This window comes from Centropristis striata, chromosome 23 (assembly GCF_030273125.1).
Source record: "Centropristis striata isolate RG_2023a ecotype Rhode Island chromosome 23, C.striata_1.0, whole genome shotgun sequence".
Taxonomy (NCBI): domain Eukaryota; kingdom Metazoa; phylum Chordata; class Actinopteri; order Perciformes; family Serranidae; genus Centropristis; species Centropristis striata.
Genome location: NC_081539.1, coordinates 4,451,664 through 4,476,693, shown reverse-complemented (window position 1 = coordinate 4,476,693; position 25,030 = coordinate 4,451,664). Strand labels below are relative to the sequence as shown.

Genomic DNA, 25,030 nt, shown 5'->3' with positions numbered 1-25,030 from the left:
AAATATCTGAGATCTGATCGTGTTTGTGGAGCTTTGAGCGACATCGTCCTGTTTTATCAGGTTTATTTTAGTGAGCCCTACAAAATAAAAGTCAGCCTGACTGAGGTTTATTTCCCCAAACTAACTTCAGAATAATTTCTAATAAATAGCAGAACTTTGCGGATCCAATGTTAGAATTTTATCTCCCTCTTTTATATTAAGATTTATTTGAATCTTAATATAAACTGAATATCTAATTTACCCTCAATTTTAACATCATTTTAAAGCAGTTTTATACACTTAGAAGGTTTTTGATCAAATAGATATGTTCATTTTGGCCTTTTATTTACATAATATCCAACTCAGTTCCCAAGCGGTTGGACATATATTAAAATAAAATAACAAAATTCGATCAAATAATCATCTAGTGATATTCTCAACAGTTTTAAATGATTATTTGACCCAGAAAATGTGGATTTTGACACCAATATTGACCTTCTGAGTGGCTTGGAAGATATATTGGTTCTCATAGACTTTATATGGCTCCCATCAAAAATGTAAACTCATGGAGATGGAGAGCATGTGGAAAAAAAATGGTGCTTTTGTCGAACGTGTTTCCTTTATTTTGCTGACTATTATCTTTGGGTTGTAATTGTTGTTGGTTGGAAAATAGTGAATTTTGTCCATAACACGTTCCCAAAAAGTTCTGTATTAACCCATTTAAGCCGGGAAAGCATTACCGCATTTCTACCATTAAAACCGGGGGCGCTGTTGCGTTATTCTACCATTAAAATCTATTATTTAGTAGGAAGCGTTGACACTTCTGTTCCAGAAAAACTTCAGGTTTAGGGGCTGATTTTACAGGCATTTTTTCCAGGTTTTTTAGGCCTAAATGGGTTAATTAATCTAACATAATAAAGACGTTTATGGCAGATAAACTGAACTGACTAATCCCTTCATGTCTACTAAACTTGTTTAATTAACCCATTGAAGCCTGGAAAGCGTTTACGTCGTTTTGTAGTATTTGTATTAAGCTTTCAAATACTTTTTGAATTTAATTTCTATCTGCTACAGAGGCTGAAAAATCTATTATTTAGTAGAAGAGTTCACACTTTTTTTTTCCAGAATTTCCAGAAAATTAGAGGCTTATTTTAAAATCGCCCAGCGGTTTTTCAGGCCTCAATGGGTTAATACCAGCGAGTGTGTGTATGTGATCAAAACGTGTCTGTGTGGCTCTGAAAGTAGTAGAAGTGTGTGTTGCTGTGGTGACGCTGCTCTGTGACGGCGTCCTGGTTTACAGACAGTCTGCGGAGCGTTCGGCTGGTTCACGTCACATCGGAGAAAACAAAACGAGCCACATGTGGCACTCGCTACAAACAGAGTCCAGACGGTTGTGTGAAAGCAGCTGGTGGAGGGTTTTTGGTCCCTGAAGCTTGAATTGAAAAGCCAGTTTTGGAAAAAAAAAAAAAAAAAAAAAAAGACGCGTTCATCTCCTGTCAGCAGAAACATTTACTGTTTGGAATTATAAAAAAAACAGGAGTCAGTTCGTAGGTGACGTGCACCTCCAGCTGAGGGGAGATTCTCCCGCCTCGACAGAAGACCAAGATTTGTTGACAGAAGAAAAAAAAAAAAAAGATAAACAGATATGAAAAGTTGAAAAGGTGGCAAAACAAAACTAAACAAAAAAAAAAAAACACAGCATCAAAATTCTGCTTCAAATATTCCCAGTTTTCCTGAAGCTTTCTAGCATTTTGACGAGTCGTCTGGATTTTTCCTGAAGTGCAGGTGTGTTTGTTTGTGTGTGAGTGTAAGGCCTTTGTGTCGTCGATCCACAGGAGGTAGAAGTCCGAGTCAGGCGATCTCCATCTCCCGCTCGATCCCCACGTACTTCAGAGCGTCCGCCTGGCTGTACCTGCACACACACACACACACACACACACACACACACAGCACAAAAAATAAACATTTACATCAAATAATTTCAATATAACTGTTATATTCATTCATTATTTTTTATTCTTTAATGTCCTTTTTAACTCTAACTCTGCTTTTAACTTGAGTTTTTATTACCATTTTTATTGTTTTAGTATTACTTTATTTATTTATTTATTATTTATTTTTTGGACACGAGTCTGGTAAACAAGCCGAATTGAAAATTGAATTACTATACATTTGTGTATGATTTTTATTGTATTTTAATTTAACTGTACAGCACTTTTGTCAACTGAGGTTTTTAAATGTGTTCTATAAATAAACTTTGACTTCATTCATGGGAGATATTTTATATGGGGAAAAACTGTCATCGCATATACAGTCATGGAAAAAAAGATTAGACCATTTTTTCTTCAATTTCTTGAGTTTAATTTTATCTAGACATTTTCCATGGGTTTCTTGATATTGTTTTTGGTTAGAAAACCTTGGAAAATGTCCAGATATCAGCTGTTTTTATCATTATATTTGTCCAAACAAATGTAGCTTTAGTTGTACCAGGCATTAGAATGAACAAGAAACTGAAGGAAAAAAAGGCTGGTCTAATAATTGTTTCCATGACTGTATTTTAAATATGGAATTCTATTTAAGTAAATATGTTATTAATTAAATAAATATTAAACAAATTAAAATACATTAAATAAATTTAAAATCCTGAAATAAATGAGGAAATAAATATATAAATACATATAAATAAGTTTTCATAGATTGATAAATAAATTGGTTTATATTAAGAAAAATAAATAAAAAATACATATTAATGAAAGTAGTCATAAATGAAGCTTTAATTGGATAAAAACATGCAAATATTCTCACTTATTCAATTAAAGCTTCATTTATGAATACTTTTATTAACAACATATTTTTTTATTTTAATAAACATTTTAATAAATATAAAATAAATAATTGCTTTTAAAACATTGCATTATTACCCTTTGTTTAAAAAAAATGTTACAAATAAAACTTAACCAAATGTATTATTTCTAATTATAATAATAATAATAATAATAATAACAATAATAAATAAAAATCTGACACATTGTCATTAATGTTTGGATCAGCATCTGCATGAAATTTGAAACATCTCTAATTAAAATATTAACCAGGCCTGTGACATAATTCAGTAATAATAATAATATTAATTATCACAGCTGCACCACATCCGAGGCTTAGCTATGCCCAAAACAACTGTGATTGGTTTAAAGAAATAAAAACAAGCTGAGAGCCTTAATGCTTTTATGTAATCAGAATTCTCTTTTATATTGTTGTTACCGTTTCTGACTGAAGTCAGTTGAAGTTTATAAACTGATCCTGAAATGAATCATGCATGTTTTTATTCAATTAAAGCTTAATCGATGACAACTTTTATAATAACATGTCTTTTTTACCCCTAAATATAAACGTATTTATTTATCAAACTATGAAGGCTTATTTATTTATATTCATGTTTTTATATATTTATTTGTTGCTGGATAAAACCAGGGGAGCAACTAAACTATTTTCATTAATCTATTAATCTAATAAAATGTCAGAAACAGAAAGAAGCGGACCTGTAGTCGAAGAAGAGCTCCTCTCCGGTCTGGATGGCTCTCTTAGCAAAGATTCCTATCCTGTGATCCCCGTTCACCATCATCACTGCAGAGTCACACAGACCAGTCAGCACACAGACACACAGACAGTTTTACAGTTGTTTTTTTACCGTGCAGCTCTTGTTGTTCTTCTTCTCACCTTTTGCATAGCAGTTGGGGTTGACCGAGTGGTTGGCGAAGCGGATCTTGTTGCCTTTCCTCGTGGCGTCAACAACAAAATCTGACGGGGAAGAAAACAGAGCATGAAAAAAATATGTTTTCCATCTAATTTCTGTGTTAATTGTCAAGTCTTGCCAAATTCAACTGTATTTATTTTTAGAATTATAAATAAAATTCAACATTGACAATAAGTGTTAAAAGTCTTCTCTCTTCTTATAAAATGGTTTTAAATGTCTGATGTCTCCTCCTGCATCGCTTCCTGTGACTAGCGATCAGGGATGGGTGTTTGGAAGAAACCTGCCAACTGGAGCATCTATAACGTTAACGATCAATTAATCGCTGTGTTTTTATACATACTCCAATATGTTTTTATATTCCAGTATGTATAAAAACATGCATAAATGGGCAAAATAAATTATATATATACACAGTACTGTGCAAAAGCCTGTTTTGATAACAGACGCTTTTATTTTGAAAGGACGAAAAGTGAATTCCTGTCGATTGTACAACTAACTCACATGAGATTAAACTGTAAAGATAAAGCCAAGGAGTTCAATGTTTTATGTTTTAGCCTTTTAGAGGCATCAGGTTAGTTTTCACAATAATCTTCATATTTAAATGTGTTTAAATACATTTTGGATCAAATTAAACTCAGTAATTCATGCTAGCAAGGTTTAATACAGTAAGATAGTTTTGCTCCAGTTAATCCTCTTGTATTTCTGGGTGTTTTATAATTGTTATTGCAACCTTCAGTTTGCAAACTGAATCTTTATCCAACTTAACTCTCAGCTCATTGGCTTATTGACGCGTTTCAGTTCAGTGATGCTGATACGCAGTCAGAGATACAATTTAAAAAATACACAGATTGATTAAAAATTCAACGTGATCGACCAAATTCTTAATGAGGATTAATCGATCATTGACTAATTATTCCCATCCCTCGTAGCTACGGTGATATAAAACCCAACTTCACCCCCTGGTGGTCGCAGCAGCTGCTGCTAACTGAACTCTCATTATGTGAAATGACAGCGACTTCTAATTAAGGCGTCAAAACCACTGAAAACTGAACTGGTGGTCCAGTTTCACAGCAGAGAAGCTGTTTTGTACCGTTGTTGAGGTTGAAGAGGAAGCTGCACATGTATTTATCGTAGACTTTCCCTCTGCGGTCGGCTTCATCCTGAGAGATTATCTGCACACACACAGGGAAACATCAAAACATTTTACTTTAATACATTTTTTACAGAATTACATTTCATTAGTTTAAAAATTCTGATTGGACTCCCCTCTTAAAATAAAAATCCAGAGGGAAAAAAAACGTATCATTAAACAGGATCATCAAGATCATCTGGATACAAGTATTATTTATCAGAAACAATGAAAAAAAGTTCCTTTGAATAGAAAGGGCTGGACTGCAAAGGAATATGATGGGAATTCAATCCAAAATAATTCTAAAATAATAAAATATGTAAATAAAAAGTCAAACAACAACATCAACCACTAGACATGAGATGGGAGGAATAGACCTCGACTGTAGATTTTGGCTTCTTTTTTTTCTTTTGAATCAAACCATTTTAAAATTAACAACATCAAAACATACAGTCTCGACAATTTGTAAATTCAGGCGGAAAAATAAAGAAAAAAATTATATAAAAAAAAAAATAATAAAAGAAAAACTAAAATTCACCCTGAGAGGTAAGATAAATACCTTTTACACAATATGGCAGCCATTTATGGACTATTATACTAAATATAATCCCATGAAAAATTAACAAATGTACATTTTGGAAAACTTGACATCCTCCGAGTTGCATTATTAATATTTAAATCTCTTTTATTTGTAAACCTTATTTTTGTTTTGATATTTGATTTGAATCCACCTAGATTTTATAAAAATTGCTTTTATTTTTCTACTATCATTCTGTTCTTTCGTGTTGATTTCAAGCACAAATGAACATGTACCTTCTTTATTTTTGTATGTGAACGAAAGAAAAAAACCCAATAAAGAGAAGTATGAAAAAAAAAAATAATAATAATAATAAACAAAGTACTGTGGAAAAGTTTTAGGCAGGTGTGAAAATGCTGTAAAATAAGAATGCTTTCAAAAATAGAACTGTTAATATCAAATAATTATCTGGTGTGACCACCCTCTGCCTTCCAACCAGCTTACATATGTACACGTATATATACACACATATAAATAAAATTTATTAGTAATACTTTCATATAATAACAGAAGATTGCAGGTGTAGTGGCTCCTCAACACAAACTTTAACTGTGTTTCTCCCTCTATAGAACAGATTTGTTGCAGCCAAAAACAAACCTCTCCATGAACTCTTTTTAAACGAAGAGGTAGAAACTAGAAACTAGAACTGTTAGAATCAGGGTGATGGATGACGTCTCACCTCTCCACAGTACTCGGAGATGAACTCGTTCTTCTGAACCGGCTCTTTGATGAAGATTCCCCAACCGGCCACGTCTGACGGAGCCAGCAGCAGGTGCTGAGGGACGGAGAGGAGCAGCAGAATGAGCATGAAACCAACATTCAGCAGCGTTCTAAAGTTTATAATCTCCTGAGATAAAGATGAAGCTCCATTGTGTCCAGTCAGACGTCTGGGAGGATACTCTCAATAGCTTTTGATGCTTTTCGATTAAAGAAAATCCTCTTTACACGTTGATAAGTTACTTTTTATGATGTTTGTGTTTGCAGTGAGTGTTGTATCTTTATTTCATTGATATAGCTATTAATTTAATAGTTAATTAATGAGTAATTCATGTGTAATACATTTAGTCGAAAGGGGATAAAATATTTACAAGGAGTCATTAATTTAATTTTCTGTTTACATGTTAAAATACTGTGTACAGTGACTCATACAGACCACAAGGTGGCAGTGGCGTTCTACTCTAGAGTAAAAGAAGTAATGTTTTTTGAGAAGAGGTCAGAATTATGTTATGTCGCTCATTTTTTCTTCTGTATTACTGCACGTTTGTTCAGTAAAAGTTTGAACGAAGAAACGGAGTCTCCTGTCGTTTTTACAGAAACTACAGTTAAGTCCCCACAAGGAGAGCAAACCACTGCAAAACCAGACTGAAAAAAACAGACTAAAAAAAACAGACTGATCCTTCTGAGCATCAGCTGAATAAGAACAGAAGAAGTCGTCAGCTTAGCATCAAAATATATACAGAAGAAATAAGGAAAAGGTTCCAGTTTCAGTGTAGAAGTCACTATAATGACTTAAAGTAGCTGGAATTAACAGACAGTGTTGCTCGTCTTCAGGCTTCACAAAAAAGAAACGGAAAAGTTTCTCACGAGACAAACTGCAAGCTGACAAATCAGTTTACATCTGTTCAATCTGACCACTGAGACACTTTTCTAGACTACAGAATTTTTTTTAATTTTCCCTTTTTTATCTAGAAACTGCAATTTTTTTTTTTATCTGTACTTGTAGTTTTTTAAAGTTATTTTTCCATCCCTATTTTCATATATTTGTCTATGCATTATCATTATTATTGACCATTTTATCACTTCAACCATGTCTCCATGTATGGAGGTATTTAAGTACTCATATTGATGTGTCCCGAAATGGGCATTAAACCTAAAAAACCGAACAGCTGATCCTGAAAAGATAAAAAAATCCAGTTTCCTAAAGTATTCTCTGAAGTTAAAATATTTTTATTTTTATTTTTTTGGTGCCAAAACTATTTAAAATGTAAAAAACAATGTTGATGTCTGAATCAAACCTTTTTATTATTATTATTATTATTATTAAATTAAACATCAGTATAAAAGGCTGAATCTAAACTTTGCATATTTAATTTTGCTCCTGGACCAAAATAAGTGACTCAGAAAGAGTAGGTTGAAGTCTGTGTATGTGAGTGTGGACCGGTGCAGACCTTCTTGGCTCCTCTCTGGATGGAGCAGTTCTTGCAGGACACGTTCTTGCTGTCCCAGTGGTCGGCGGCGCCGCAGGTCAGGCAGAGGTCGGGGTCGCACTCCCTCACCGCCAGGTAGCACGGACACTGCTTGGTGTTACACTGAGCCTTGCAGCGACAGCCCGGGAAACGGTTCTGACCTGAGGAGCACAGAGCGTGTTACATCTACAGCCAGGACCAGGTAGGTGTGTGTGTGTGTGTGTGTGTGTGTGTGTGTGTGTGTGTGTGTGTGTGTGTGTGTGTTCTTACACTCAGAGCTGCACTGGCAGAACTTCTCGCAGAAGTTCTGTGCGGTGACGCAGGGACAGGAGGAGTCACAGGGCTGCCGCGGGTGGTCACATGGCTGGTAGTTGTACACGTGATTGGACGAGCCGTCTGGAAGAAGCCAGGAGACAAACGGAGTCAGTCACTTTATTAAATTACTTCTTAAAACCAGGCGGCAACCTCCTGGTCTGAGCAGGGAGGCAAACCAGGAAGTGCCTTAAGCTGCATTCTACTGAAAATTCCAGCAGGGGGCGCTAAGTTTGGCTGCAGAAACATTTCTGTCCATTCATTTCAATGCAAAATGAGAAAACTTCTCACTTGATTTACTACCTCAGAATGTTTTTTTAGGACACTATAGTCTCAATCGCTAGTAAAAAATCTTCTTCAAGACAATTTAATGTTAATAGTTCAAATAATGGCCCCATTTAGAAGAAAAGAGAAGATAAAGAATCTTATAATTTGGGGCGTGGATGCTTTCAAATCCTTCCTTCTGGAGCTGAACTGTCATTAGCAGTGTTTAAGGGACGTTTTAGGGAAGTATATTAGGGACGTTTCATCAAATGCTTCACTGACAATCCCCTCTGGATGCATTTTTAGATGCATTTTCAGAAGCGTTTTAGAAGCACGTGTCTCAATGATTGAATAGGAGCAAAACAGTTCTCATCAACTGTTTATTTTTGGGGATCTTTAAAGAAAACCTAGGTTTCAGATATGGTTCAGAGGGTTAAAAAAGGCAGTTTAATCATTAACAACCCTTAATCTATCCTCTGATGCTGGTCCCAAGTCTGGATCAACAGCGAGGTTTGCATCAGGAACATGCTGACCTTTCTTCAGCTGGATCTTCCTGCAGTGAGTGGCCCACAGTCTGTGTTTCCTCTTCTTCTTGCGGGGCGGCGTGTCCTCGTCTTCAGCCGGAGCGCGGGCGATGATGCTCGACTCCTTCACCCTGAACTCGTAGACCTGCAGCAGCAGCACCACCACATAGTGAGTGTTTCCATCAGGGCACAACTTGGCTTTATGTTTGTAGTTTAAAGACAAAGTCACATCTAAACAGAATAAGTTCTGAGTTCCTGCACATTTGCATAAACAAAATATATATGAACCAATAAACTCGGAAATATGCTATAATAATATTTCTTTCAAGCATCAAATTAACTTCTTCATGCAATTCTAACTCAAAACAGCAACAGAATAAAAACAAAAAATATAAAAACTGAAGTAATAAAGTAAAACTGCATCTACAAAATCAATTTAAAAAATGTAAAAACATTTTTTTTTTAGTTAATTCCTCTTTTTTATACACTAGAAACTGTATTTTTATTTACATTTTTTTTTTAAATTTATGTTTGTTCATTCCTGATTTTATTTATTGTATGATATTTGGTTATAATTTATATTTTTATCATTATTATTTTTTAGCAATAATACATTTATAATTAGTTCTTTTGTCATTTTTTATTTTTATTATACATTTTTTTTGGTTCTTTTTTCAAAATACATTTTATTTTAATTTGTTTTTACTATTTGTTCGTTCATCCCTGATTTTATTTATTTTATTATATTTCATTATTATTTATATTTTTATTATTTTTTAGCAATAATATTAATAATACACTTATAATCAGGAATTTTGTTATTTTTTATTTTAATTTGTTTAAATTCATGCTTTTTATCCCTGATTTTATTTATCTGATTATTATTTATATTTTTATTATTAATAAACTATTTTTAATATGGTCTTTTTTTGTTATTTCTTATCACCATTTACCATCAACACAACTTTTAAGGATTTAACCAATTCCATGACATCTCCAGGTTTTCCAGGCGACTCAAATTAATATATTCCCTGATTTCTTTGCCATGTTCAGAACACCATGTGAAGCAGAATAACGCTGAGAGCAGCGTCTCACCTGTCTGCAGGTTTTGGTGTCGATGAGTCGTGCGATGGCGCAGAAGTTGTCGTAGTACGTCCCGATGAGAACCCTAAAGAGAGAAGCTTCGGCGCCGCTCCACTCCACCGCCTCGGCCTCGCCCGTCAGCTTCATCTTCACCGGAGTCTGACACCGAGAGTTACCCTCTGCACACACACACACACACACCAGATTAGTTTTTCCCCACAAGAACCTCTTGAGGAACTAAATTTAAATTGTAACGTTCTTGCTCTGAGGACTCTGATTGATATTTATTAACACTCAACCTGCCAGCCGGTTGGAAATGCCGTTTTTCCTTTTTTGAAAAGTTAAATAAAAGTGAGTGGTGGTTACCTGAGCTGCTGGTGTTCTCGTCCTTCTTGTCCTCGTCGTCTTTGTCGTTGTCGTTGTCTCTCTCGTCCTCCTTGCTGCCCTCGCGGTCGCTGTCCGTGTCTTTGGTTTCCGAGGAGACGGAGGGCGTGCTGGGCCGGCTGTTGCTGTTGGGCAGCCGTCCGCGGCGGCGGCCCACCGGCCGCTTGGACGGCGTCTTGGCTCGCTCGCCGACCACGCCGGCCGGATACTCGTTCACCATCCCGTCCTGAGGAGGAAGACAGCAGGAAAACAGTGAAAACACTCGCAGGAATGTTGAACGTAGGGTCCTCAAAAGTATCGATACTAAAACGTTCAAAAGTATCGATAAATAATAATAAATAAATCAGGAACGCAGTTATCAGTCAGTATACATAATCATTAAGAGTTGATCAGTTTACATAAATGTTGGTGACTGAAAAGTGTTATTTTCTCTCTTGAAGTCCCAGAATGAAGCAGAGAAAAGTAACCAAACAGCAACACACACAGCCCAAAATATTGTTGTAATTGCCATTGTTTATATCTATTTTTTGCACTACCTCAGACCTGAAGCTTGTTATCATAGTTGCAGTTTCTTTTTTATTATAAATATTTAACCTGTGGTTCTGTTCATTTTTACATGTTGCATTTTTCTTGTTAATAAAAATATTTCTATTAAATTTTGGGGTCTTTGTTTTTATCCTGGTGGTATCGAAAATGGTGTCGAGTATGGAATATTTTCCTGAGTATCGGTATCGAGTTGAAAATTTTAGTAGGAAAAAACGAATGTCACCGAGCAGGGGCCAGATTTGAAGGTTTCCACCATTTTGCCACAGTAGATGCCTCCGAGTTTCGGTTGGTTCATTTGCTGCATATTTTCTGGTAATCTGCTCAGATGAAACCTAGAATTGTCAAAGCTGCATGTTGTTTTAACCAGTGGAGTTATGTCTCATTTATTCCTATATATTCTGTTAATTCTTCCGCACAAAAACTGTTAATCTGCCAAAGTTGAAAAGTGCAGTTGTATTCTTGTTTAATATGTTCATTTTTACAGAAGCATTCTTTGTTTTATGTCCTAATTAGTTTTGGATCAAATTGAATGCAAATCACTTTAAATATTCGCAAATGTTAGTAGCCAAAGTGTTTTATACTGTATGTTGTTGTTGTATCAGTTGGGCTTAAAAAACCCAAAATGTCATTTTCTCTGGACCAATCAGAGCAGAACTGAGCAATTATTAGTGCATGCTGGATATTCTATATAAGATATTAAAGAGTTAATGCAAACAAACATTTGTACAATTTAATTCCTCACCAAATAGTATCGATAAGAGAATTGATAATGGCATCGGAATCACTGAATTTTTACAATTCCCATCCCTACATGTCAAGCTCATAAATCAAGTAATGCTTCAGCTAATTATCTGGAAAAAGGAGCTTTTTTTAAGTGACATTGTCGTGATTATTCAGGAGAGTTTCTGTGACTCACCTGCACCAGGTACATGTAGCAGTCGATGCCGCACGGTTTACTGTCCACCAGGTTCTCCAGGTTCTTTCTCTTGTAGGTGTTTGGAGTCGCATGGAAAGCTAAACGGGGAATGGAAGAGACGTGTGACCTCGACACCCTGTTACATCTGACACAATCTCAGGTTTTACATTTCTGTCAGTAAAAGCACAAAATAACAATATCAGCTTATTTAGGGAAATCAGTAAAAATGTGCAGACAATCATCAAAGTCTGTTAAAAGCCTCTGTCTTTTTTTATTTATTTATTTATTTTTAATAATCGGGATGAACGGATCTGATGCTTTCTCCTCCTTTTTTCCTATAAATTATAATCTTTATATCTCACATCAAATGTCATTTATCTGTGTGTGTATATATATATATATTTTTTTTTTTTTAATTATTATTATTGATATTATTTTCTTCTCTTTTTTTTCCTCTTTTCGCTCATTTTTCTGATTCATTTCTTTATCTATTCGCCCCTCATGTTTTAAGTGTCGATGTTTATTATGATGTCCCTTATTATAGGTCCTATGTCAGGAAATATTGTTTAAAAATGTTTATATATTTGTAAAATGATTAAAATGCTAAAATAAAAAAATAAAAAGTCATTTATTTTATAGAGCTTTAAATGAGACACATGGAATAAAGTGATTTTGATAGGAATATCATGATTTTAAGCTTCATTTCGGTGACTTTTTCAATGGCTGTGGCTGTTCAAATCTAAATTATAATGCCCGTTTTTACAGTTTCTTTGAACGATAAACTGTTCATCTTTGGCGATAGTTTAAAGAGGGTTAGAAAGACAATATAATAATAATAATAATAATAATAATCTTTATTCATAGAGCACTGTTTGTGTTTCAAGACAAGTTAAAAAAAAGACTAACCAGAAAAAAGTATAATGTTAGAAAATGGCAGAGTTCTGCAATTCAAAGACAGTTCAAGGGAAGTTTAAGTTCAGGTAAAATCAGGAAAGACTCCAATAAAAGTCTGTTTTAAGATGAGACTTAAAAAGATCACCGACTCAGCTGACCGGATTTCCTTGGGCAGGTTAAAGATATCAATATAATCATTAATTATCACATTTAAATTAACTCAAAGCTTCTGTGTTTACAGTTTTTGGGGAGTTTTCCCACATCCGAACTACAGTCCTCAGCACAGAGGGAGTCGTACGCTGTAGAACTTGTTTGTGTGTGTGTGTGTGTGTGTGTGTACTCACGGTGCAGGAAACAGTCGTATTTGAAGCAGCGTCTGCAGAACAGCGTGTGGAAGGAGTGCAGGCTCTGCTCGCGCTGCACGGAGCGAGCGTTGGGCCCGTCGATGTTCGGCGTGCACTCAGGAGGCAGAGCGCCGGGCAGCTGCTGCTCCGTCAGCTCCTTGTACCTGACACACACACACACACACACACACACACAGAAATCAAAGCCACTTAGAGTCGGTCACAAGCTGCGAAATAACTTACTGGACATTCACACCGGGCGCGTTACAGCAGCGTCACGTCAGTTTAGCGAGCCGGCCGTATACACGCGAGATAACGAGATCACGCGATAATCCTGACCATACGGGAGACCGCAAGATCCAGAGATAAACTCTAAACTCTATTTATACAGTCTATGGATAAACTGTGTGGAAAGTAAACAACAACAACAACAACAACAACCAACAGCTTACTTTGCTTCTCTGAGGTGAAAGATCTGTTGATCTGACCATCTATCCTTATAAAAACAATATGTTAAATATATAAATGATTGTATGATGTTCCACTTCAACAATCAGTCTCTTGTCGTCAGTGTCGCCGATCATCTGAGACCCTTTGATTGATTGATTGATTGATTGATTGATTGCTGATCTGGTGCCCCGGTCATAACATAATGTTGATGTGAAGTAGTTTTAGGCTGCATGAACTGCGTACTGTGTTTTATTTTGAAAGGGGCGGAAGTGTTTTACGCTGATTCTGAGTCAGACTTCCTGTCTGGTGTGATCTGCTCTGTTGAGATTTACGCGATTTGGCAGCGTCTCGCGGAGAAATAGAAGTCCTACCTAATGCTCGCGTAGAGACGCTGACGTGACGCTGCTGTAACGTTACGCAGCGCGCCCGGTGGAAACGCTCTCATTGATTAGAGTGTTACCTATTTGCAACGGCGTACGCGACAGTGACGTGACGCTGCAGTAACGCGCCCGGTGGAAATCAGGCTTTACACATGCACATATGAGGTTTCTACTAATTCTGCATGTCCAAACTGCTTTCTTTATCCTGTCAGACGGCCATTTTGCCTCCTTTTGTACGCTAAAAAAAGCTCTGTTCATTCTTAAATGAACAAATCTAAAGCCTCTGTAAACAACATGTACTGTCTGATACGATAATTACTATATCAACTTAATGTTTGATATATCAAAATTGACTGGATAGTTTTTTTCTGGACTCAATATATTGTTGTTTACATGTGTGACTTTTTGTGCGTTTTTGTGTTGTGTTGAGCGTAAAGCTGCAAATGTTTGACAGGCAGTACCCATGGCCGGGAAAAAAAACAACTATATTCCCCAAGCAGCCATTGCAGCTGTTTATATGTTATTATAATAATAATAAAACAATATAATATTTATCTCATTGCAATGTTTTGTTAACTGAGCCTGAAAGTCTGTTTTATTTGTTTTGGTTGTCGTTTATCTTGGATATGTTAATATTTCATTTTAATCCCAATGTTTAATATTCTGGAGATTTAAAAATGCATTGCTGTGGAAAAGGATGTACTTCTAATGCTCTTACATCATTATAAGACTAAAACAACATTGATACAACCATACTATAATTTATTGTGATAGTTTCTGGGAAAATATATCGTCCTGAAAAATGTGTTATTGTGACAGGCCTAGATGTGTCTTGTTATAAAGAAAGGTACAGAAGCCCAGAGAGGCAAATGAGGGGAAAAATTAATTTTCCTACACCTTTTCCAAAGTCAAATACAAGCACTTAAAAAGGCTTTTTCAAAGTGCATTTCAAGCTTTAAATAATTGCGGTAGACCATGTTATTGTCACTTTAAGATTAATTTATGCTGCACCCTTTCAAAGAGTAATGAACTTCCAATTCTTACGAATATTCACACATTAAAACCTCTTCTGGCTGCCGTTGACCCATTTTTAATGCATCTGATTGAATCAGAGCCATAATGTGCTGCTTCTGTTCTTATAATTAATGACTTTGTGTTGTGACACTTTGATTATATTAACACAGTTAAAATAAACAGAGGAACTCACTTCTCTTTGAGCTCCTCGGTGGAGCCCTTGTCAGGGAACATGGACGAGATGGCTTCAAAAATCTTGTCGGAGGGAAACTTCTTGGTGCCGTCACTGCTGGTTCGGCCTGGACACGACACACACACACACACACACACACACTTTTCAGGGCACAAAACTCACTTTTCCTTGAACCACTGGCCCGTGTCAGTGACCCACGATTCTATAAGGTTTATTCAAAGGAAACAACAGCTTGGAAATAGCAGAATGTCATATTTTTTACTTTCTGGTAATTCTACTTTTTTCTGAAGGCAAATTACCTGTTTTTATTACAGTAAATCTTTAAATTGAATGTTAAAAACAACAACAAAAAAAGCGTTATTTCCACAACTTCCTACACGATATCCTGACACACAATTTCTACATTTTTTTCCTGATAATTTCTACTTTTTTTTCCTCCATTGTAATTAAGACTTCTTTTGTGATTTATACTTTTTTCTGAAGGCAGATCAACTATTTTTCTTAGAAGAAGATTTAATGTAAAAAAAAAACTAAAAATAAACTTTGCATCGTTATTTCAACAACTTCCCAACACGATATCCTTACGCACAATTTCTCAATTTTTTTTAATGGTAATTGCCCCTTTTTTTCCTTGCAATTTTGACTTTTTTTTTCCTGGTTATTCTACTTTTTCCTGAAGTCAGTTTAACTGTTTTTCTTACAGTTAAAACTTTAGATTTAACGTAAAAATATCTAAATAAATAAAATAAAATCATTAAAAAAAAAGTTCAAGTTTGCGTATTATTTCAACAACTTCCCGACAGGATATTCTGACCACATGGTGCCTATAGATTCCTTAGATGTTCTGTTTTCATATGATGCCAGTATCTCCAGGATATTCAGAAATGTGAGAACACTAAATATCGATACTTGGCGTCCATGAATCGATACAATATTGCCACACTAGGCTGTATCGATTTGATCCCCTACTTCTAGTTTACAATGATAAATGTGATGATTTCTGAAATAAAACACTGAATCTGGCTCCAGTGTTTTGGGGTCAGAGGTCCAGCTCAGTGGCAGACTTACTCTCAGTGGTGAGGAGTCCGTCCTTGCGGGGGTCCTCCTGGTGCTCCTTGCCGTCACAGATCTCCATCTTGTCCACCTTGAAGTCCTGCTCTTCCTCCTCCTCCTCGTCCTCGTTGTCGCTGTACTGCGACAGAGCGCTGACCAGCTCCACGAAGATCTCGTCGTTGATGAAGCCGCACTCTGCAAAACACAACCAACGTCTTTACTGAGGGTGTCACAAAGATTATATCACGTCAATATTGAGATCACAATTATTTTTTAGATTTATTTTACACATTTTTATTACACTCGCATCTAAACGAAGCACTGTTTTCATTTTGAAAATAAAATATTGTTTTCCATTGAATGTACAGAAGATAATAAGCAAATAATTACCGTTTTATTTTTGATTTCCCAATTTTTCTGGACTCAAAAAAACATTTTGTTCCTAAACATTTTTTAAGCATTTTTTTTACTGCAAGACACAAATATGTACATATAAGGTGTTTTTTTTGGCTCTTCTTACATTCTCATCTCTGTGTCCTTGTATTTCGCTGCAATAAATAAAATCTATATAAATCTATAAGTCCTGCAGCTCTATGGAATCAGCACAATCATGGCAAGAAGTGAAAACTTCAAACATGTCTTTGTGCAGAATAACACAGAATGACATGACAAATCATAACAAATAAAAAGTGTAAAGTTCATCTTTTTTGATTGTACAAAAATTGGGATTCAATGGAATCTATATATATCTATGCATTACCAAAATTGAAAAGAAGTTGACTCCTTCTGCTATACATACAACACTATTTACACAGAGCGGACAGGAGAGGTTGTAAAAAATGTAAACAGCCTCTCCTGTCCTGTCCTGTCCTCTCCGCTCTGTGTAAAATGAGATTTAGTCCCTCTGAGCCTCACCTCTGTCTCCGTGAACTTTGCCGTCATAATTCTTGATGAGCTCTTCTATGAAAGTGCCGTCCTGGTCCAGGATCTCGTCTCCCATGTAGGGAATGTTATGGAGCACCGTCTCATCCTCCACCTGCAAAAAAAAAAAAAAAAAAAAAAAAAAAAAAAAAAGCTTTGGTTAAAATGGTCACACTCACTGATGCTTCACTTTCAAAACTCAGCAAAAAATACTGAAACCTTTGAACCCCACCGGCTGGAGTTTAACTGCCGAAATGAACAGTTTATTATAGAAAGAAACTATAAAAACAGCCAGAAAATCTGAAATTTCCAACAGTCCTTGAACCGATCATAAATCTGTTTACACAGAGCAGAGGTGAGAGGACAGGTTTTAAGTAAAGGTTGTAAAAATGCACACAGTTTGATATTTATAATACATAAAGTAGGCCTGGGCGATCATAGAGCGATCGTGATAAATTTCAGGTGGATTACGGTGATCGGCTGTGAGCATATTAACTCCATCAAACATGTTGGAAATGACAACAGCCAATCAGAGTCAACCATTTCCTGCTCCACTTCTGTTTGTTAGTTGCCGGAGAAGTAAACAAAGAGGCCGAACTAAGGGAATAAACCAGGGAGAAACAGGTGAATGTTGGGAAAGAGCAAAGGAAATTACAATCTATCCGCCGCTGTGTCAAGAGAAAACTAACATTCACAGCACGGGACTTCACGCACACGCACAGGTATGGTGCATTCAATAGTGTCGGAACGGCTATGGTGTGTTCAAGAGCGTGGGACATATGAAAACTTAGAGAGAAACAAGTTATTCCTGAATGGAACTTAGTTCAATGAACAAGTTAAGAAAACATTAACAGCGTGGCCTTTCTCACAACAAAAATCGGTTTAATCATTTGATAGATTTTATATATTGCAGTGAAATACAAAAGTGAGAAAAGTGTAAAAAAAGAGCAAAAAAACCACCGTGAAATGGCTCATGTTACACTTTCATACACACCATGAAGTTCTGCTGCAGTGGGGACCAGGAGTACATGACGGGGACCGAGGCCACGGCGTTCAGAGTCTTCAGGGGGATGACCTGCCTAGGGAACTCGGAGAACCCGCTGTCCACCGTGCACTGCTCAGGGGAAAAGGAACAGTCACAAGACGCTCTCAAACACCTTTACAGAGGAGTTTTTTTCCTGCGAGAACAAAGCCAATCCACCGACCTCTCGGGTTCCTCTCAGAGAGCCGACAGACGTCATGATGTGAACCGGCTGGATCCGCCTGGTCTTCCACTCCTGGTTCAATATGTCCGTTCGCTCCATGATTTTCTGGCGGTTGGTGTTGAACATGCTCTGGAAGAATCAAACGTTATTTAAAGTTACTGTGAAGAACAAAAGGACAACAGGGTTTCCCGTTATATACCTTGCCTCCAGACTCTAGTCTGTCCTGCCAGACTCTCGTGCTGTGCTAACGTCACATTTCAAGCTAGTGAAAGTATTTTTACACTATTCATAATATAAAGTTATTTTGTGTTGTCGTGGCTCAGCAGAGTTTCTGTCACCAGTCAGTCTAAACCCCGACCCACCGCTCCATCCTCCTCAGAGACATGAGGCGCATTCACACACTGAATTTATCGAGCTGCCCTCCCCACTTTTCTGCTTCAAAACATGATACAGAAACGTGCCTACCTCTCTCTATCAGTCTTTCCCCCACATGATCACTCGGTATGCGTGTGCGTGCAGCGAACTAAATCCTATCAACCTGTCCGGGCCGTCGGAGGTCCAAACACACTGCTGCATTATCTGGTTCGTTAGCTGCAAGCTAACATTAGCTTTCAAAGTTGTTTTAAATCACACTGAACTGTGACTAACTGTTTTGAATAACTTCACGTCGCTAAACGCATGCAGCTTTCAAAATAAGAGCACAGTGTTGACCACAGAATTTACAAGAAGACTGTCAAAATAAGATGCCTTCAATAAAATATACAAGAACCTTTATTCTCCTTTAAAACAATTCGTAAAATATGCAATAATTAAGATCAGTGTATATGATGGAATAGTGGCTTTAGAATGTGTGAGAAGCACCAGATTTGGGTTTTATGGGGGAAAAAAATTTCCCAGACTTACTTTACTGCCATATTAAGTGGCCATCCTGTCTGATAAGTGATGTACAGAAACACCAGCTGCCACACAGATTTTCTGGTAACCGCCTCTTCTCCATCTGGTCAATTTAACAACATTTCATGTGCTTATATATGAACATAGTCTATTCACTTTGAGGGCTACCCTGGCCTTTCTACCTCCTAACTCCTCAGTGATTTCTCCGCCACTTTAACAGGAGAGCTGCAAACAAATCATCACAGGGACAAAACACTGCTGACGTAAAGAGGAAATGAGAGTGTGAGTGATGTTGGCGTGCAAACTTGACATTTATTTCCTGTTGCTGCATTTCATGATGGGGGACTTTGAGTAAGAAAACAGTGTATGGATTTTATGGTCCAGTCTCTACATTAATGTCGGTCTCTTGGAGAAGTTTTTGTTTAGTTTAACACAAGATGAAGTTCAAAGCTCATTCTTGACCTTGATTTACATCAAGATCTTAACTTTAAAGCCGACAGGGACAACTGAATGCCTTAAAAGCTAAAAAAAACAAACACATTTGAACATCTACAGCTCCATCATGGTCTTTAAAGTTCCAGAGCAGCTAATTAACAGACCATTTGGTGAAGATTATTTTCACATGTCCTAATCTAGATTTGGACTGGAGTCGGTATAGACATGGAAACCTGTAAAAGATGTTTATCATTCCACTGCTAGTCCTTTCGCCAACATTTCTGAATGTCTGCATGAAGTGAAGGTCTGTGAAGGTGTTACATCACGAGTCCCCAAACAGCCCATAGCATCACCCTGTCACTCAGGAGATGGCGTGTTGTTTGAAAGTAATTGTAGTTGTGTACTTGTTATACTGAATTCCTGAGTTTATTCCTGTTTTCGAGTAAATGAAAACCATTGTGGATGCATTAATGAACTGAGTAAAGGCATTCGCCGCTGCTGAAATTTCACATGATCATTAACATCAATGCGCCACTAATGAGTTCTACTCACACTGTGTGAGCACAACAACACAACTTTTTTAGCGACTTTTCAGACCTCCCTAGCGACTATTTTTCTAAAAAAGAGACTAGCAACAAATACAGCGACTTTTTCTGGTATTTTTGGAGACTTTCGGAGACTCGTTCTTACTCCTCTTAACGAGCCACAGGGACCGGCATTAAGAGGAGTAAGAACAAGTCGAAGCGGCGCAGTCCTCCTGCAGCAGTCTCTCCCAGCTGCAGTCACAGAGCCGGAGGGGATGTCAACCCCTTAGCGTCCAGTCTGCAGTCTCCGCTGGCTGGTTTTCAGTCAGCATCGTTTTTGGGTCACTTTAGCCGGTCCCGAGGCCGGATTAAGGAGGAGGGTTGAAATTGTGACAGAAGACAGTGCACTTGCAGTTCTAAACATATTTAGGGTGTTTTTTACTCACTTTTTGTCTTCCCCACAATGTTACTACTCTCTTCTATAGCGTCCATTACAAGTACATGCACATGGTAAATTATGTAAATTAGGCCATGACGTCATTTAGCGACTTCTAGTGACTTTTTGGAGCCAATAGCTACTTTCTTTACTGAGGAATTGGAAACACTGCTCATGGCCACGGACACAGCAGCACCACTGCTGAAAAAAATTCTACGGGAAACACTGAAAGTAGTAACCTGATTTATTAGTAACATTGTTTGACATTTTCAGATAAGATATATTCTTTTGGATATTGTATAGCAAAAACACCCATCGATCCAATCATCCATGTACCAATCATCTTTCCTATTGTAACCATACAGTGAACCCACTCTGACTAAATAAATGGTTGGAATATCATCCTGGATCCTGTTTAATTGTGCACCACATCAGACATTCACTGAAAACCAAACAGTCTTTTTCAGACGGGACGTACCTTGACCTCGTCGGCCCGTCTGAAGCGTTTGAGCTGCCGGAGCCTCATGTACTCAGACTTCACTCTCCTCTTCCAGCAGGCCGGACCTTTCTCCGAGCGCTTCCCTGTCAGCACCATGATCAACCTGCACAACAAACAAGAGGATGAAGGTTTTACACGTCAAATGCTTCCACGTCCCGTATTTACAGTCCTTGACAAGACTTAATATCCACCCAAAACAACACCAAAACAGAGCCAGTAAATAAAATCTAGTCTTTATTAGATCTGCAGCTGTTTTTAGAATAAATTTGGCATATAGTTTAATTCATTTTATAGCAAAAATTCTGTTTACCAGGTTCTTAAATTTGAGGATTTGCTGCTTTCCTTGACCTTGCATTATAGAAAATGTAATATTTGGTTGGTCAAAACAAGACATTTGATGAAGTCAGACTTCAGGATATCTCAGCAGGTTTTTCTCACTGGTCTACAGATCATCAGGGACAAACATGATTATTAGTTGCAGATTATTATTGTTGTTGCATCATATAAGAAAAGCAGGAAAATATTGCACACCACGTCACGCTGGTATTTTCTTTGTTTGTTCTTCTGTTAGACCACACTGTGGTTTAGATCTGTGATTTTGATGTAAACAATAGTGATTCCCCCCTCGTCGTCAATAAGTAATTTTCAAACTTTTTTCATGATGAATTATTTCTTCCTGTAGAGAAACTGATGAGCATATCTCAAGATTTAAAGTGGTGCTTTTGCATGATTCCTTACAGATCAGTCAATTAATCTATATGTTTATAAATGTTTATTGAATCTTTTTAAACTGTGAGCAGATGCTCTTCCTTATGAGTTTATTATCATTAGCTTTATCAAACAATTCTGGTTGAATTTGGATTTAATGTCACACAGAATTTGTTTCCTGGAAATCAACATTTTTTGTCATATCAGACATTTGTAAAACTTATGGAGAAGATATGAACAGGGAAATGTACACACGGCTGCATTGAGTCAAAAAGCAATAAAATCAGAATAAACCGCCACAAGAAATATTTGCTGTGATTCAGATATCTGAAACCAGGCCACCTCAAAGACAAAAAGCTTTAACTCAGTTCTCACTTTTGTGTTCACGTGTCAACATGACGGGATTTTCCTCCCCCCTCTGGAGGAAGCTGAACAGGAAATCAATGTGTTCACTTCTTTTGTTATTTCACGACTCTCCGCGTTAATTACAACAGTTGCTTGTCCATGTGTGGCAATAAGATCTATCTGCCAGGAGGAGAGCCTGCCAGGCCGAGATCTCACACTTTGAATCAGACGTGTCAGACGGCTGTAATGGAGACGTGCCAGTGAGCCATGTGTCAGATTGAAAGAGATGTGGGTGACTGCATTGGTATGACACACTCCTGATCTTCAAACTACAGACTAAATTGGGATTACAAGCAGCTAAGTATGTAAATAAAAACGTAGAGTTCCAGTTCAAGTATGTTTTTCTGAATTCCAGCTTGTTATGCAGCCTTTCTGCCAAAACTATCTCACAGCTCAGTTGGCAGTTAATGAGATATACCTGTTAATATGTAGTCGGTCCTCACGCATCAGTTTGGGAAAAGTTGAAGCTTGGAAACTAAGTTTAGATGGACGTCCTTGTCAACCTGTGGCTGTTTGACAGGACAGACAGCTTTCTCTGTCATTTATCAGCCTTATTGATGCGTCTACTCTTGGCAAACTTGTGCTTGACTTGACTATTTCAATTTAATGCAACTTTACATGTCAAACATTTGGTTCCCATTGACCAAATACAACTTAAAATGCTCTTACATGTGTTTGTTAGTGGCAAAACATGAATAACAATATCCTATAATGCTATTACACCATATTACATCATACATACTTTTTATACCTAAAGTGCAATTAGATTGAAGTAATTCTGTACCTTTACTTACTGCACAAAATGTGCATATTCTGCCATGACGGGTCTAAATAAAATGATAAAGGAGTCCGGTGATGTTGTGAAGTAGCGTGTGATTATGGGATTATTTTTTACCGCAAACTGAACACCTTGCAGTGTTGATGTAACTTGCATTTTTATAGACAATACAGGAGGTTTACAGATAATTACCTCATCACATTAAATTAGATGTCCATGTGGTATAAACAGACACATGTTTTAAACAATAAAGTTGGGTCACCTGTTACTAAGAAGGCTTGGCATCCTGTAAAACCGAACATCAAAGCACTTTTCAAAGCCTTTAACACAGCACACCTACATTCAAATGTTCATGGATTTCCAGCAGCAGTGAAGTGAGCCTGAGTTTGGTCCCATCATAAACAAGGGGACGACCCACTGGGTGAGCTATACTGGCCTTACTATTATTATTATTATTATATATTTTATCATATTATTACACATTATATACTGTACTGCAGAGATTTCAAATTTTGCTGTGTGCGTTTCAACATTTTTAATGCAATCTTTTGTGTTTACTGTTTTGTGCGATTTTTGGGCATTTTTTGTTTTGTTTTGTGTGTTTTTTGCGTTTCATGTTGATCCAGCATGTCAAAATGATAAAATAATAATGAGGTGAGGTTGAGCTAAAAAAAGATTATACCAGCATGGCATGGTAGTCATTATTTAAGTTGCATATACAGGCAGAATGAAAGAGTCAAAAACCAACAAATAGCCCCAAACTCCAAAGGGTTAATATTAAGTGTTACCAAAGAGTGATCTGTTTTTTGTTTGTTTTTTTTGTGTGTTATTTTTTTGTGTTTTTTTCAGTGCGTTTTTGTGTGGGTTTTTTTTATTTCTCAGTAGTGTTATTTTTTCTGTGTTTTTTGTTATTTTTTTCTGTGTGTTCTTTGTATTTTTTTGGTGTGTTTTGTGTGGTTTTTATGTGTGTTTTTAGTATTTTTGTGTGTTTTTTTGTGTTTCAAAATGTTGATCCAGTAAGTCAAAATGACAAAATAATAATCTGGTGAGGTTGAGCTGAAAAAGATGATACCAGCATGGCATGGTGATCATTATTTAAGTTACATATACAGGCAGAATGAAAAAGATCCAAAAACCAACAAAATAGCCCCAAACTCCAAAGGGTTAATATAAAGTGTTACCAAAGAGTGATAGCTTTTGTGTTTTTATCTGTTTTTTGTTTGTTTGTTTTTTCAGTGCGTTTATGTGTGGGCTTTTTTTATTTCTCAGTAGTGTTATCTTTTCTGTGTTTTTTGGTTATTTTTTTGTGTTTCTTCTGTGTGTGTTCTGTGTGTTGTTAGTATTTGTGTGTTTTTGTGTGTTTCAAAATGTTGATCCAGTAAGTCAAAATGACAAAATAATAATCTGGTGAGGTTTGAAAAAGATGAAACCAGCATGGCATGGTGATCATTATTTAAGTTACATATACAGGCAGAATGAAAAAAGATTCAAAAAACCAACAAAATAGCCCCAAACTCCAAAGGGTTAAAGCATCAGTATAAATCCTGTCAGATAGGTTTTCTCCCTGAACACAAGGCTAAAAAAGTTGTTGACGGGGGACTTAATTCTGACAGGGAGACTAAATGTGGCACGACACCCCTGGCTGGCCAGCTAGCAGCTCACAGTTAACAAAGATTGAGGCATCCAACAAAGAGCAGACCATTTGAATCCGCTGGAAATAAACCGACAGCAGCACTGACAGCTTCTCTCACCTGCGCAGGAGACTCAGTCCTCATTCAACGGGGTGATACGGGATGGATAAGACACTAACACCGGCCAGAGTCGTCCTTTGTGTTGGGGGTTAGCCTGCTAGCTGTAGCGTTAGCTCGGCGGCTAGTTAGCCGTTAGCTCGGCGGCTAGTTAGCCGTTAGCTCCGGATCCACTTTGCCGGCAAACAGGAGTCAGAAAACAGGAGGGAAACTGCCGTCCCGCCGCTTCGACTCTGGCTTCATAAAAGACACCCAGTGTGTGGATGTGAATCACAACGTTTAATTTGTTTTTGTTTTTAATAATTAATAGATATATATATAAACAAATCGTCCAATTTCAATGTTTCCGCCTCGCACAGTTACGGTTCAAACGGCTCCCCGTCTCGTTCTCACCGCCCACTTTATATATGCAGCGATTCAAGAGGCGCCAAACGTTTGGGCCAATCACAGGCGCCGACGTTAGCGCTTCTCAGTGTGGTGCCACTGGATTGGTCG

The 25,030-nt window shown here is 37.0% G+C and overlaps 1 protein-coding gene across 1 annotated transcript; it reads right to left on the bottom strand.

Moving 5' to 3' along the window:
• Positions 1 to 24,922, bottom strand: ezh2 (enhancer of zeste 2 polycomb repressive complex 2 subunit). The gene is made up of 19 exons (XM_059327031.1): positions 24,539 to 24,922; positions 20,876 to 20,999; positions 18,109 to 18,237; positions 17,898 to 18,017; positions 16,898 to 17,018; positions 15,998 to 16,177; positions 14,930 to 15,035; positions 12,893 to 13,056; positions 11,655 to 11,752; positions 10,175 to 10,418; positions 9,821 to 9,987; positions 8,735 to 8,870; positions 7,896 to 8,021; positions 7,608 to 7,786; positions 6,119 to 6,214; positions 4,824 to 4,905; positions 3,697 to 3,777; positions 3,519 to 3,603; positions 1 to 1,891 (listed from the first exon to the last, which is right to left on the bottom strand). Exons 2-19 carry the CDS (start codon positions 20,990 to 20,992, stop codon positions 1,831 to 1,833), a joined length of 2,292 nt encoding a protein of 763 aa, XP_059183014.1. The 5' UTR covers positions 20,993 to 20,999; positions 24,539 to 24,922; the 3' UTR covers positions 1 to 1,830.
• Positions 24,923 to 25,030: the final 108 nt, after the last annotated feature.